Source organism: Cherax quadricarinatus, chromosome 79, assembly GCF_038502225.1.
Source record: "Cherax quadricarinatus isolate ZL_2023a chromosome 79, ASM3850222v1, whole genome shotgun sequence".
Taxonomy (NCBI): Eukaryota; Metazoa; Arthropoda; class Malacostraca; order Decapoda; family Parastacidae; genus Cherax; species Cherax quadricarinatus.
In genome coordinates, this window is record NC_091370.1 from 16,171,266 (window position 1) to 16,186,574 (window position 15,309).

Genomic DNA, 15,309 nt, shown 5'->3' on the forward strand with positions numbered 1-15,309 from the left:
AGAGAAAATTATATTTAATACTGTGGGTAATACTGTATAAATTTTGTAAAGGCAATTGTTTATTGCCATTTTCACAACCTCAGACTCATCAATTGTATCTTCTGTACAAAATATCAATTCTTAGATCTGTGTTTATAAATTCCTTTTTCTGGTGATTTACAGCATATTATATAATACAACATCTGAGACTACTGTAGTAGTCCTTTCTTTGCCTCCATGAATAACATTATCTCCACAGTATTTTTTTTTTTGTCAAAAGCACTGGCTGTCTCCCATCAAGGCAGGGTGACCCAAAAAAGAAAGGCAAAAGTTTTTCTTTTTACATGTAGTAATATATAGTATGTATACTGTGATATATTTTCTATCCAATGACACCTATGATATATTTTCTATTTAATAACACCTGTTGAATTATGTAGTACTTTTGGGGGTTGACCTCAACACAAGCCTGCTTTTCAAAATAGGAATTTAAAATTTATTATTATTTTTTTTTTATTAACACACTGGCTGATTCCCACCAAGGCAGGGTGGCCCGAAAAAGAAAAACTTTCACCATCATTCACTCCATCACTGTCTTGCCAGAAAGGGTGCTTTACACTACAGTTTTTAAACTGCAACATTAACACCCCTCCTTCAGAGTGCAGGCACTGTACTTCCCATCTCCAGGACTCAAGTCCGGCCTGCCGGTTTCCCTGAACCCCTTCATAAATGTTACTTTGCTCGCACTCCAACAGCACGTCAAGTATTAAAAACCATTTGTCTCCATTTACTCCTATCAAACACACTCACACATGCCTGCTGGAAGTCCAAGCCCCTCGCACACAAAACCTCCTTTACCACCTCCCTCCAACCTTTCCTAGGCCGACCCCTACCCCGCCTTCCTTCCACTACAGACTGATACACTCTTGAAGTCATTCTGTTTTGCTCCATTCTCTTTACATGTCCAAACCACCTCAACAACCCTTCCTCAGCCCTCTGGACAACAGTTTTGGTAATCCCGCACCTCCTCCTAACTTCCAAACTACAAATTCTCTGCATTATATTCACACCACACATTGCCTCAGACATGACATCTCCACTGCCTCCAGCCTTCTCCTCGCTGCAACATTCATCACCCATGCTTCACACCCATATAAGAGCGTTGGTAAAACTACACTCTCATACATTCCCCTCTTTGCCTCCAAGGACAAAGTTCTTTGTCTCCACAGACTCCTAAGTGCACTACTCACCCTTTTTCCCTCATCAATTCACCTCATCTTTCATAGACCCATCCACTGACACGTCCACTCCCAAATATCTGAATACATTCACCTCCTCCATACTCTCTCCCTCCAATCTGATATCCAATCTTTCATCACCTAATCTTTGTTATCCTCATAACCTTACTCTTTCCTGTATTCACTTTTAATTTTCTTCTTTTGCATACCCTACCAAATTCATCCACCAACACAAATATTCACACCATTCATGGTTTATTACATTCTTTTAATGCAGAATTTTCCTCAAAAATCTATCCCACTATCTACAAAATATGAAACTGCATGCAAGGCGACTAGTGCAAATATTTTCTGCCACTCCACACAAGCGGAACACTATATTAAGATATCTCCCTATACAGAATACAATATATTTTTTTTAGACCATCAGGCATTTGCTACCACCAAGGTAGCATAACTCCAAAACAGAAAAATATTCCGCTTTTTTATTTTAGTAAACACAAAGAAAATGTACATATCAGCCTTCCATTGCCAACATTTTAGTCACCTATGATACACATGACTTAAGCAAATGAAGTGTAAGTAGAAAGGAAATACTACAGAAATAAGAACTATTAAGTGATATAGAAAACAGTAAAAAATAAATGTATACTAAATGTCAGGAAATGCATATAATATTTATCCATCATCATAAATGTTCATGAGACAGAAAAGAAGGTTCAATAATACAGCCAGTGCAAAACTTTCTAACAGAACAATCACCAGAGTGTTCCGTAGCTCAACTGCTAGCACACTCAGCTCACACACTGAGGTCCGTGGTTCGATCCCCGGTATGGGTGGAAACACTCATGCGTGTTTCCTTAAGACACCTGCTCTCCATGTTCACCTAGCAGTAGATAGGTACTTGGGTGTTAGTCGACTGGTGTGAGCTGCATCTTGGGGGACAAAATTTACCTAATTTGCCTAAAATGCTCTGCATAACAAGGGCTTTCTGTATAGTAGTATGTCACTGATGTCAGAAGGGCCTATATACATTGTTAAATAACAAAAAAAGGCACAATACTGTGACTGGAATGATACACAAATAACCCGCACATAGAAGAGAGGAGCATACGACATTTTGGTCCGACTTGGACCATTTACAAAGTCACACTAACAAAAAGGAGAGAAGGAGGGGTATATATAGGCAGGAGGTGGTAGTAGTAGCAGCGGCGGCGGCGGCAGCAGCAGCAGCAGCAGTAGTAGTAGTAGTAGGGGAGGTAGTAAGAAAAAGGAGGAGCCAGTCAAATACTAAGAAAGAGGAGCACTGCAAGGGAGCTAGGTGCCCACAGAGGGTAAGAGCAAGAACAGAGAGGGGGGATAAATAAATAAATAAATAAATAAATAAAGGAACAAATACACAAGGCAGAAGAAAGACAACCCAAAGGAGAAAAAGGAAAGAGGAAAGAGGAAAGGGGAAGTGGGGAAAGAAGAAAAAGGAGGAATCAGGTTAAGTCATGGGTGTTCTGAAGTTTGGAGCATTTTACAGTGTAGTGGGAAAGGAAGGCATCTACAGAGACGAAGCCAGGACTAAGATTCACACAAGGAAAGTTGTGTACTAGGGAGGATTCAACCAGACGGCGACTTACTACCTCCCCCACTACTACTACTACCATCTACCTCCACTACTACTACTACTATCACCTCCTGCCTATATATACCCCTCCCTCTCTCCTTTTCATTAGTGTGACTTTGTAAATGGTCCAAGTCGGACCAAAATGTCATTGTAAGTTCCTCTCTTCTATGTGCGGGTTATTTGTGTGCTATATACATTGTACTTGTATTTGTAGAAACGGCTTATTATTATGGTAGCACCTTCTTGTAATCTGCAAGCTTCTTAAATCTCCATAAAACCCAAGAGTTGAGAATGAAATAGTCTGTTGCCACTGGTATCAAGAAAATATTGGCAATCTGACTGGCATTTCATCAGCAGCGGTGAGTTGCTATGTGCTTTGTTTTCTTTGGTTTATCACTGTTAGATCTGGCCAGCTATTGGATGGATAACCACACTGACAACTTCACCCTAGACTAAAGGTAACCTCACAAAGTCATGATTTGGAGCAGGTTTATATACAGGCATTCCTCATTAATACAACGGGTAAGGCTACAAACTGCTGCCATAAAGCAAATATCAATTTAAAGCGATCATAGCCATTTTCTTGCTTGCCAGTGCATGTAAAAGCCTAAAAACATGTTTACTTGATCATTTATTAAGTGTGCAATAGGACAATGCTACAAAATTATGCAAAAGTAAAAATAATATAAAAAATTGGAAACTGCTAAAAACTATCTTAAGGTCAAGGCAAGCACCAGAAATAATAAACATGAACATAATTGAGAAGCTCTGCATCAGCGAAGTGCTCTAAAGTGAGCGCCATACTAACAAGGTATGCCTGTATTTAGGTGATCATATTATAAATAGCATACAATATCAGCAAGTTGATGTGTAAGACACGTGCAACACTCAATATTTACCAGAGCAAGTATGCTTTTATTTAGATTTTAGGTAAATAACAAAACAACTACCAATAACATCTACAATAAAGGGGTCAAAAAAATTTTATTTTTGACAAATGAGAAACTTAAAAAAAAATTCTGGGCTTTCTTGAAGGTGTCATGAACCCAACCCAAATTTTCCCAAATATTGTTCACATTACATAGGAAGAAATTACATAAAGCCTCAATTTTAGAAACATAACTCTCTCATTATATGAGATTCTGAAGTGTAGAAATTTTTCTGCAAAACAACAAGACAAAATTAGAAAATTCACTGTATTGGAAAAATGGAATACTATACCATGACAGTACTGTACCAGAGTACAATCTGGAAAAACGAACATGAAAAATAAGTGAAATTATATGTAATTAATACAAACATTGGCTAAGAGAAGGCAAAGAAGGAGCGGTGATGCCAAAGACATTAGTGAACAAAGATTATGCAAGGAAGTACAAGAAAATGATATAGCACATGGATAAGGTCTTCTCTAAATTACCTTTTTCTTGCATGGTGGGAAGCAGCAGCTGGCTTATAAAGATCATTTCATGGTATTAAAGAGCCCTTTCTTAAGATTATATTATTCTAGCATCTTAATTATATAAGAATTTAGCCATTATGTCTGGCACAAAATGTTACTGACCAGAGCTAGGTCAAAAAAATAAATTTTGTTGAATTTACTGGTTGTTGTTGTAGTTGCTGCTTTTTAAGAGCAATGACAGCTTATTTTCTGTGAGCCCATAACTTAGTGGCTAACAAATAGGGATTTTTCAAATTAAATACAGTGGAACCTCTGTTTTTCATATGCCCTGATTTTCATATGATTTGGTTTTCGACGACTTTTTTTTATCAAAATTTTGTCCCAGTTTTCATACATCCACTCAGTTTTCGTAGAGTTGCCATACCAAACGTGTCCATCTGCCCGTGCCCACACAGAGCATCCCATGCATTGTGACTCAGTCTGCCTTTGTTTCTCATTGCATGAGCATCACCTCACATGTTCATCCGAAACATTTCATAAAAATCCATTGTTTTTGTGCTTGTTTATTGAGTGCCAGAGAAAGTTCCGAGTGCCAGCCCTTTGATAAGTAGGCAAGAAACATGGTAGAATTCAAGAAACAACTCGTAGCAAAGTACGAAAGTGGAATGAGTTGCAAAGGTTTGTGGAGAAATATCCCCCTAACAAAGATGTTGCAAGCCGTGTCTGTAACATGTTCAATGACAATGCCTTGTCCCATTTTTAGGCAAATCTTAAAGAGATGCCAGAAACAGGCCTCTCTGGACAGATTTTTTGTGCGACAGGGGTCCAGTGATTCAAACTGGTCCTAGTGCCAGTAAAAGACAAAGAAGGGAAGTAACCTCAGATCAGGCCTTGATACCTGAAGTCCTTATAGAGGGATGTTCCCCTTCCAAACAATAACTCCTCCTCCCTCTCTCCTCCTCGCCATCTTCCATATCCCAACAAGTCTTCAATAAAGGTAAAAGTGATGTTAAATGTTCATTTATCCATTTCATTAGTTATTTATATTTATTTCTCATTGTTTTCAGTTTTTGTACGAATCGGTTTTTGTCAGACTTTTTGGAATGAATTAATCACGAAAACCAAGGTTCCACTGTATTGTATATGTAAACAAATATGATTAGGGAATTTACTCAATGAAATATTTCCTCTAAAGAAGTAAGAGGAAAACCATTTTCATCATAAAACTTAATTGTCATAATTCAAGACTGGTTCAATAACCATTATTGTACATCATAAATACCATGGAATGATCTAAACACAAAAGCGAATTAAAGCAAATTTTGTAGTTACCTGATTATCAAAAGAGTATGGCATCCTTTTTCTATACCACTCTAAGCCATTTGCATAACGTTCATCATCATCAAAGAAATGCATCTCTAATCCATTCTTCTGTATATGGGGATGCAGATTGAGCATCTCAATGAGGGCTCGAGTACCACATTTACGTACACCAATGATCAGGGCTTGGGGTAGTCTCCGTTGCGTACCTCGGATACGAAGTCGTTTGCGGTAAGCCTCTGTTGTGACGGAATCAAGCCCAGTTGTCTCAGATGCTGCTGGTGGAGCTGGAATTATTTTCTTGTCACACTATCAACACAAGCAAACTGGCACACAGTTATGATTCAAAAAGCAGTTTTGAAGCATCCCTCTAAAAGCACTGATCAGATTAAACAAATCTAACTGGGTTATTAACTTTAGTCTTTAGTGTCTACTGGAAGAGTAAAAGGAAAGATGAGTAATGTACTGTGACAAAAATAGAAATATTAGAAGAGAGCTTATAAGCTTAAAACCGATCAAAGCATGAAATCCAGTGTGCCCTACTCACAAGAGCATCACTTACCATATACTGCAGCAGCTCCCATGGGGAAGGTATAGTAGAGAACTAGACAAACAAGTAGTGATGTGAGAACAATGACGGGGGCCATCCGCCGCAATGAATTAAGAGGTGAGGAGCTCTCGCAGCGTGGCCCCATCAGTGGCCCCCAAGCTGGCTTACGTCCCAAGTTATCACTCCATGTAACGTGACAGCCCTCATTCCCACATGACATGGCTATCTATCCATGCCACCTAAAATATATGCAAATCTGATGAATATTATGCCTGTCTTTTACCCATCCTGTGGGTGGTAGTCAAAATATTACAGAGGCACATAATGGGTCTAGGGACTGCTTTAACATTACAGATTCACATAATGGGTCCAGGGACTATACAGACAGTTGTAAAACTGCCAATAATTAGTTTAAAGTCACCATATATCCTAAAGAGGAAAAACAGCCACCTATACACCAAAGAATGCTCAACCATCTACTTATTTAGAGTGAATTATTATTATAGTATTCATATTATTTTTTTTTTTTATAATCATAAATAAGCACTAAATCCATAAGGGTCATACAGTTATTATATTCACATGAAAGAGCTATGGCACAGGAGTCATACAGTGCCCGGGGAATGGTAGGTAATCACATTTGAGCCAAGGAAGGGGAAGTAATCTCTAATTCCCAGCACACAAAGCCCTTCACCAGAAAAAATCAGTGAAATCAGTGAGTTTTAAAGTATCCACAAGAGGTCACTTATATAGAAGCAAAAGATGTACACAAGTGTGAACCAAAACATTAATTTAATTTTCTTGAAAAGCATTTTCCACAAAATCAAATACATTCCTTTTTTTTTTTTTTAACATATTGGCTGTCTCCCACCATGGCAGGGTGACCCCCCCCCCCAAAAAAAAAAAAAAAAAATTTCACCATCATTTACACTATCACTGTCTTGCCAGAGGCACACAGATACAACAGCTTAGATGTCCCTCTAAACAGCAACTATCCCAAACCCCTTCTTTAGAGTGTAGGCACTGTAATTTCTTCCTTTCTTGGAATAGCTAGTACTTTGCATCAGGTCTGTACAATGTTTAGGGCTAACATCTAAAGAACAAGGATAATTTACAAGGGTAAGTCCTCCTCTACCTGTTACCCCTGCTCACTTAGCAATAAGCAGGTGTTAGCCAATTGTTGTGGAAGAGGATCAAACGACTCCAATGGAAATAAGCCAGACATAGTGACTTTATCGAGTAATCCTGGGTTACTAACCCTCCAGGTTAATCTGAAGTCTTCTTCCTTCTTCTCCTCCTCCTCCTCCTCCTCATCATCATCATCTCTTTAAGAGGCAGAGCTCCTGTACAAGAAAGTATTGTTCAGAAGTGAAGTGAAGGCAGTCTTTATAGTCACTGTAAACAAAGAGACTTCCTCATACAAAGGAACCATTGTATATACTATACTCAGGAACTGTGATCAAGTGACTAAGAAACTAGCACTTGTAGCATCAAAAGTTCTTAGAACATTATACGTAATACAAACAAGATATACACAAATCTAATATCCCATATGAATTTAAAATAATACATACCATACTGTCCTGTACAGTACAGTACACAAAGTTGTGGCAGTATTTTCTTGGTCAACAAAAATGCCTGTTGAAGCAGACCCCTTAGTCATAATGACTTGATTGATGATTATGATGTACTTGCAGTGGAAGCTCTAGCAGTTTTACATAGGGGTGGCAAAAAGGTTGGATGAGGGGGGGCTATGTGGAGTATACCTGGAGGATGTTCTGGGGGTCAATGCCCCCATGCCCAGTATTCAATATTAAACTAATATTAAAGTTATTTATGTACTTCCTACAAGCCATACAAATTATGGGGATTATACAGTAATATTGTTATTGTTATCTTTATTTGGCAGCTGATATAATGTTTAGGGGGCTTCAGCCCCCTTTGGTTCTGCCCTGTGTAGCAGTGCTAGGAACCCACCCCACTTAAAAAATTAATGGATTACAATACATTATATCTTAATTCTACACACCTCTATGTGTCCATAAAATCGAAATAAAATCTAGGTTAAAAAAAAGAATTCCGTCACAAAAAAAAAATTACGACAAGCATCACTGAACAGAGTACACAGTGCTAAAAATGTAGTATCTTAATTTATTTCAGTTTATTTCAGAACACTACTTTTATTATATTCGTAGGAGGTGCTAAGCTTATAAGGGTCCTATAGCACAGGGTAAATGGAAGGCAATGAGGACTGATCTGTAAGTTTATTCAGGTATTGGTACACAAATAGTTACATAAATTATCATACATAGCACCATATGTGTGCATTACCTAGGATAACTCATAAAGTCAGACAAAGTGACTTATTTCCACTGGAGTCCTTGAACCTTCATTTCTTCCCTCCTCAATGGTGATGCCTTAATGCCAGTGAGGGGCTCTTCATCCAAGAAATTGGACTCATGCTCTTCTTCCTTGGACAGAACTTGAATACTCCGATGATAGATTGCCTATAGAGGTTATCCTAGGTAATCTACACTTGTACTGCTATGTATGATAATTTATGTAACTATATTTGTGTGTATCTGTACCTGAATAAACTTATTTAATATTTATATTATTATTTTTATTATTATTATATTCATAGGGAAGTGCTGAAGCTATAATAATACAACACCTGGGGAATATGATGTAATGAGGTTTGATCCAAGGAATTGGAGGCTAGCTCACATGCCTTGGATCAAAAGCACTTCACCAGGATAGTCAACCCTCTTGAGCAGCCTTCTTGGATTATTTTTTGGTTAAATCTATCATTTATCACCAACGAAAACCTACACTAGAAAACAAACACTAAACCTACATTATAAAAAAAATATATGCCTGTAACCACAGTATAAATTGTAATGGTCTACAAATGCCTGTATTTAGAGACTTATTAGTATTATTATAATCATGTTGGAGTGCTAAACCCATAGGATTATACAGCACATGTGGGGGGGAGATGGAAAGTATTCAGGCTCAATTCAGATCCAATTCCCTAGATCAAGAGCCCCTCACCAGCATCAAGGAACTTCCCTTGAGGGGTGTATTTAGAGAAAACAGGTTTTAATTTAAGCTTAAATTTTATAATGGTGTTATATAGGAATGTAAGTAAGTTTATTAAGTCATAGTTACACATAAGTACAATTATCAATAACAAGTTTATTTTAGCATGATACATGTTTGTACAAAGGACTGTAACAATTTGGTGAACATGCCATAAGCCCCTTTTTGGGTTATCCTACCCAAAAAAAAAGTCAAAGGGACTTATTTCCAATGGGGTGCTTATTATATTTATTAATACTATTATTTTCAAGGGGAAGCGCTATACCCAAAAGGTCACAGAGCACCTGGGAAATCTGAGACAATCAGGACTTGGTCCTAATACAGGGGAAAGGTAGCGCTAACTGCTTGGAACTAGAGCACTTCATCATCAAGGCACTACCACTGAAGGTACAAAATCCACCGCATTAAATTATTATAATCAAGGGGAAGCGCTAAACCCGTAGGATTAGACAGCGCCTGTGGGGGGGGGTAGAAGGTATCCAGGCTTAATTCAGGGAACCAGAGCACAAATCCAGTTGTCTAGATCAAGAGCCTCTCAACAGCATCAAGGAACCCTCCTTGAGGAGCCACCGCATTAAAGAATAAATGTTTATCTTATCTTCTTGGGTGATGATGCTGGACCCCAGATGCAGCCTCACTATTATCTCCCGTCCCATACGACCCTAGAGCTAAGCCACAACACAAATTTATTTCTGCCGTATACACTAATATAGTTTATATGTAATAAAACACTGTTAAACACAAAACAATCCACTAGCATGCCATGCATTTCAGAATAATCTTAATGCTTACAGATTACTTAAGAATTAGACGGGAGATAAGCCAGGAGATACTCCAGGAGATAAGCCAGGGGATACTCCAGGAGATAAGCCAGGGGATACTCCAGGAGATAAGCCAGGGGATACTCCAGGAGATAAGCCAGGGGATACTCCAGGAGATAAGCCAGGAGATACTCCAGGAGATAAGCCTGGGGATACTCCAGGAGATAAGCCAGGAGATACTCCAGGAGATAAGCCAGGGGATACTCCAGGAGATAAGCCAGGGGATACTCCAGGAGATAAGCCAGGAGATAAGCCAGGGGATACTCCAGGAGATAAGCCAGGGGATACTCCAGGAGATAAGCCAGGGGATACTCCAGGAGATAAGCCAGGGGATACTCCAGGAGATAAGCCTGGGGATACTCCAGGAGATAAACCTGGGGATACTCCAGGAGATAAGCCAGGGGATACTCCAGGAGATAAGCCAGGGGATACTCCAGGAGATAAGCCAGGGGATACTCCAGGAGATAAGCCAGGAGATACTCCAGGAGATAAGCCTGGGGATACTCCAGGAGATAAGCCTGGGGATACTCCAGGAGATAAGCCAGGAGATAAGCCTGGGGATACTCCAGGAGATAAGCCAGGAGATACTCCAGGAGATAAGCCTGGGGATACTCCAGGAGATAAGCCTGGGGATACTCCAGGAGATAAGCCTGGGGATACTCCAGGAGATAAGCCAGGGGATACTCCAGGAGATAAGCCAGGAGATACTCCAGGAGATAAGCCTGGGGATACTCCAGGAGATAAGCCTGGGGATACTCCAGGAGATAAGCCAGGAGATAAGCCTGGGGATACTCCAGGAGATAAGCCAGGGGATACTCCAGGAGATAAGCCAGGGGATACTCCAGGAGATAAGCCAGGGGATACTCCAGGAGATAAGCCTGGGGATACTCCAGGAGATAAGCCTGGGGATACTCCAGGAGATAAGCCAGGAGATACTCCAGGAGATAAGCCTGGGGATACTCCAGGAGATAAGCCTGGGGATACTCCAGGAGATAAGCCAGGAGATAAGCCTGGGGATACTCCAGGAGATAAGCCAGGGGATACTCCAGGAGATAAGCCAGGGGATACTCCAGGAGATAAGCCAGGGGATACTCCAGGAGATAAGCCAGGGGATACTCCAGGAGATAAGCCAGGGGATACTCCAGGAGATAAGCCACACCAGCAGAAACTATCAAAGGCAAACTGATATCTTCTAACCTTTTTTTCTCCCTGTGGTCCCTGGCCAGAGAGGCAGGTGAAGGGGCCGTGGTGGGGGAGGTGCCTGTGTGTGTGTGAGAGAGACAGTAGCAGCAGCAGCAAGGTGCTGCTAGTGTGGCAGCCACGGCTGGCCCCCGGCCCTCCCTGGCTCTCCCATCATTCACTCTCCCCTACACAACACAATTCTACGCGATCTGCCAGTGCCTAGTGCCAGGAGGGGCCACTGCCGCCGCTCCCCGTCACACACGCCCCGTGCCACACGCCCCCACACTACACGCCCCCTCACACGCACTCTCACACGCCCCCTCATCCACATCATCATACCATATACACCTCTCTCTCTCTCTTTTGAAAGTAATTATTACTCAAGAACAAATATATCAAGTTCCTGTTGCAAAATACAAGCATTTTGTCTCTACAGAAAGCTGTGAATGTTTCTTTTAAGAGAAAACGAACTGAAGACGCAAATTCAATGACTAACTTTGATAGTTTTATCAGTGAGTCAGTTTATTCAAGTACACATAAATACAGTTACATAAATTATAGGTACACATAAATACAGTTACATAAATTATCATACATACCAGCATATGTGCATATTACCCAGGATAACCGAAAATAATTAGACAAAGTGACTTATTTCCATTAGGGTCCTTGTAATATCTTGGGTAATTTTACTTGGGTACAGGTACAAATAAATAGTTACACAAATTGTCATACAAAGTAACATATGCGTAAACTACTTAGGATTACTCAAAAAAGCCAGACAGAGTGACTCGTGTCTATAAGAAAATGTTAAAGGTACTTATCTTGCAAATAATTATTCATTGAGGCCTCTTACATAATTTTATATTTCACAAGGTTTTATGTAGGAAATTAAGGGGAATTTAATCTTGGAAACCCCAATATAATCAAGCATTGTGACTTATTTTCATTGAGATCTTCGAATTTCCATTGAAATTCACGAATTTCCATTGAAATTCTTGAATTTCCATTGAAATTCTTGAAATAGGATAGGATTTCGTTCGGATTTTTAACCCCGGAGGGTTAGCCACCCAGGATAACCCAAGAAAGTCAGTGCGTCATCGAGGACTGTCTAACTTATTTCCATTGGGGTCCTTAATCTTGTCCCCCAGGATGCGACCCACACCAGTCGACTAACACCCAGGTACCTATTTGCTGCTAGGTGAACAGGACAACAGGTGTAAGGAAACGTGTCGAAATGTTTCCACCCTGAAATTCTTGAAATTCTTGAATAACCATTGAAATCCTTGAATATCCATTAAAATCCTTGAATTTCCATTGAGATCTTGAAATTTCCATTGAGATCCTTGAATTTCCACTGAAATTCTTGATTATAATTATTATTATTATTATTATTATTATTATTATTATTATTATTATTATTATTATTATTATGGGGAGCGCTAAACCCATAGGATTATACAGCGCATGTGGGGGGATGGAAGGCATTCAGGCAATTCAGGGAACCGGAGCACAGATCCAATTCCTTAGATCAAGAGCTCCTCACCAGCATCAAGGAACCTCCCTTGAGGGGTGAAATTCTTAAATTTCCATTGAGATCCTTTAATTTTTATTGAGATCCTTGAATTTCCATCGAGATCCTTCAATTTCCATCGAGATCCTTCAATTTCCATCGAGATCCTTCAATTTCCATTGAGATCCTTCAATTTCCATTGAGATCCTTCAATTTACATCAAGATCCTTCAGTTTCCATCGAGATCCTTCAATTTCCATTGAGATCCTTCAATTTCCATCGAGATCCTTTAATTTCCATTGAGATCCTTCAATTTCCATTGAGATCCTTTACTTTCCATCGGGTACCTTAATTTCCACTGGGATCCTTTTATTTCCATTGGGCCTTTGAATTCCAATGATGACCCTGTATTTCCATTGGGGTCTTGCTATTCCATATAGAACAAATTAACTTTATACATTTATACTCTAGTTTGCTCTTGTAGATCATTATGGAGGAAAATGTTCTGCGTTATGAGCATCTTGTTTGGAACTTGAAAACATGTACAGTACGTGTCATGAACACTAAGAGCCAGGTAGCCTCCATAAGAAGCTCTTTTTTTGAGCTAGATGCTTGAAGGCAAATGCAGTACCTTCTATTGTTCACTGGCAATACCTGGAGTTCATGTTTCCTGTGTCAGATTCAGTTAAATTTAGTGCACATGATTATAGGGGCAAAATTATTTTGGGACACAGTTTAGCCTATTATACAGTATTTATAATAAACACAACGTAGGCAAGATAAGCAGTCTGGAGAGCTTTTATACCACCTTATGCTAGGTTAAATTCATATAATGTACTATATTATATGCTCGTATGTGTGACCTGAAGACCAATGTAGTCTAATGGTTCCTGTTTGTCTTAAAATATGGGACTATATTTGATGACAATTACCCTGTATCCACTGACTTACTGTAGATTTTAATTAGCGGTTTGGAAAATGTATTTGCAGCTCTTTCCAGAATACATGGTGATAATGTATCAACCCTAGTGTCCCTGATGTGTCCAGCCTACTGTGTGCTCACTTAACTGTTTGCAGGGGTCGATTCATAGCTCCTGGCCCCGTATGTGCGTCAACTCTAGTGTCCTTGATATGTCCAGCCTACTGTGTGCTCACCTGTTTGCAGGGGTAGATTCATAGCTCCTGGCCCCGTGTGTGCGTGTGTGTACTCACCTACATGTGGTTGCAGGGGTCGATTCACACCTCGTGTGAGTACAAAGTTCCTTACCTCACTAGTCTATTTATTTAATAACATTATAGAAAACACAATCACGGAAAACAAAAATATACCTCCACCTGTGAATAAAATATAAATTTACTAAGAATAAACTCGCATACATAAATACCAGCAGTGTAGGCGGGCAAACATTCCTATAAAAATATGTTAATGGGACAGCCTCGCCATCTATTAATGTAAGGAATAACATTGACTACATCAGTACCAGACACCGCCAGAGGAAGAACAGTGCAGTGTAGCGAGTGTTCTACCTTGTAGTATAGAACCTTTAATTCTGTACTTACTACGGAGTACGGGAAAACGTATTTACACTATAACTTCCCTTAATAAAATAGTTTGTGGGTACCGAACTGGTTATAGTGCGTCAAAATGTTCGTAATATGAGGATTTTGAACAAGAGAGTTGGTTGTAATAGGGGAAATATTGGTAATAGAGGATAGAGTGGTCGTGCGTCAGGCTGTGAAGGCGTCGTGGTGGTCGATGATCACAGCCTCTACTGGACATGAATGGAGGTGAGTAACCTATAATAGACTAGTATTTCCTCCCTTTTTAACCACCTTAATCCTTTATTGCTTCATTTAGTTATGTGTAAAGAGAGACATGTTGCTCTTCATACCTCGAAAAAGAACCCGAATAGTTGCAGTGTTTTGTGTGAAATCGAATGAGTTCTTATAAAGCGTAGTGCATAAAATAAATATGACTGACCCACTGAATACAAATAAAGTTTAAGCATTTTATTATTAGTTAAGATTTTGAGAACAAAAATATTTAACATCCAGTGTCTGTTCTTTCTCAGTGTGTGTATGTGTGCGTATATATATATATATATATATATATATATATATATATATATATATATATATATATATATGTCGTGCCGAATAGGCAGAACTTGCGATCTTGGCTTATATAGCAACGTTCTTCTTGCCATATAGGACAAGTGAAAATTTGTGTATGCAATAATTTCGCCAAAATCATTCTGAACCAAACGAAAAAAATATATTTAACTGTGTTTGTTTAGTATTAAATTACTGTATACAAATCTAAAATATATTTAGTTGGGTTAGGCTAAAATAAATTGCTTTTGCTATAATAAGGTTAGGTAAGTTTTCTAAGATTCTTTTGGTGCAAAATTAAATTTTTTTTCATTAACATTAATGAAAAAAATATATCTTTAAATGTATAAAAGAAAATTTCAGAAAGAACTTAATTTTAAATGAGTTCTTGCTAATTGACCAGTTTTACATATTCGGCACGACATATATATTATATATATATATATATATATATATATATATATATATATATATATAT

The 15,309-nt window shown here is 38.9% G+C and overlaps 1 protein-coding gene across 4 annotated transcripts in view; it reads right to left on the reverse strand.

The window, feature by feature from the left end:
* Window positions 1-11,484, reverse strand: part of LOC128702667 (heparan sulfate glucosamine 3-O-sulfotransferase 5) — a 51,072-nt gene extending 39,588 nt beyond the window's left edge. For 2 of the 4 annotated variants that reach the window (XM_053797028.2, XM_053797026.2), the window contains exons 1-3: window positions 11,222-11,484; window positions 6,114-6,340; window positions 5,564-5,838 (exon numbers count right to left, since the gene is read on the reverse strand). In XM_053797028.2, coding sequence (XP_053653003.1) covers window positions 5,564-5,838; window positions 6,114-6,321 — 483 coding nt within the window. In that variant the 5' untranslated portion in view covers window positions 6,322-6,340; window positions 11,222-11,484. The remainder of the gene's footprint in view (window positions 1-5,563; window positions 5,839-6,113; window positions 6,341-11,221) is intronic. The other 2 variants (XM_053797030.2, XM_053797027.2) reach the window with 2 other exon arrangements.
* Window positions 11,485-15,309: the final 3,825 nt, after the last annotated feature.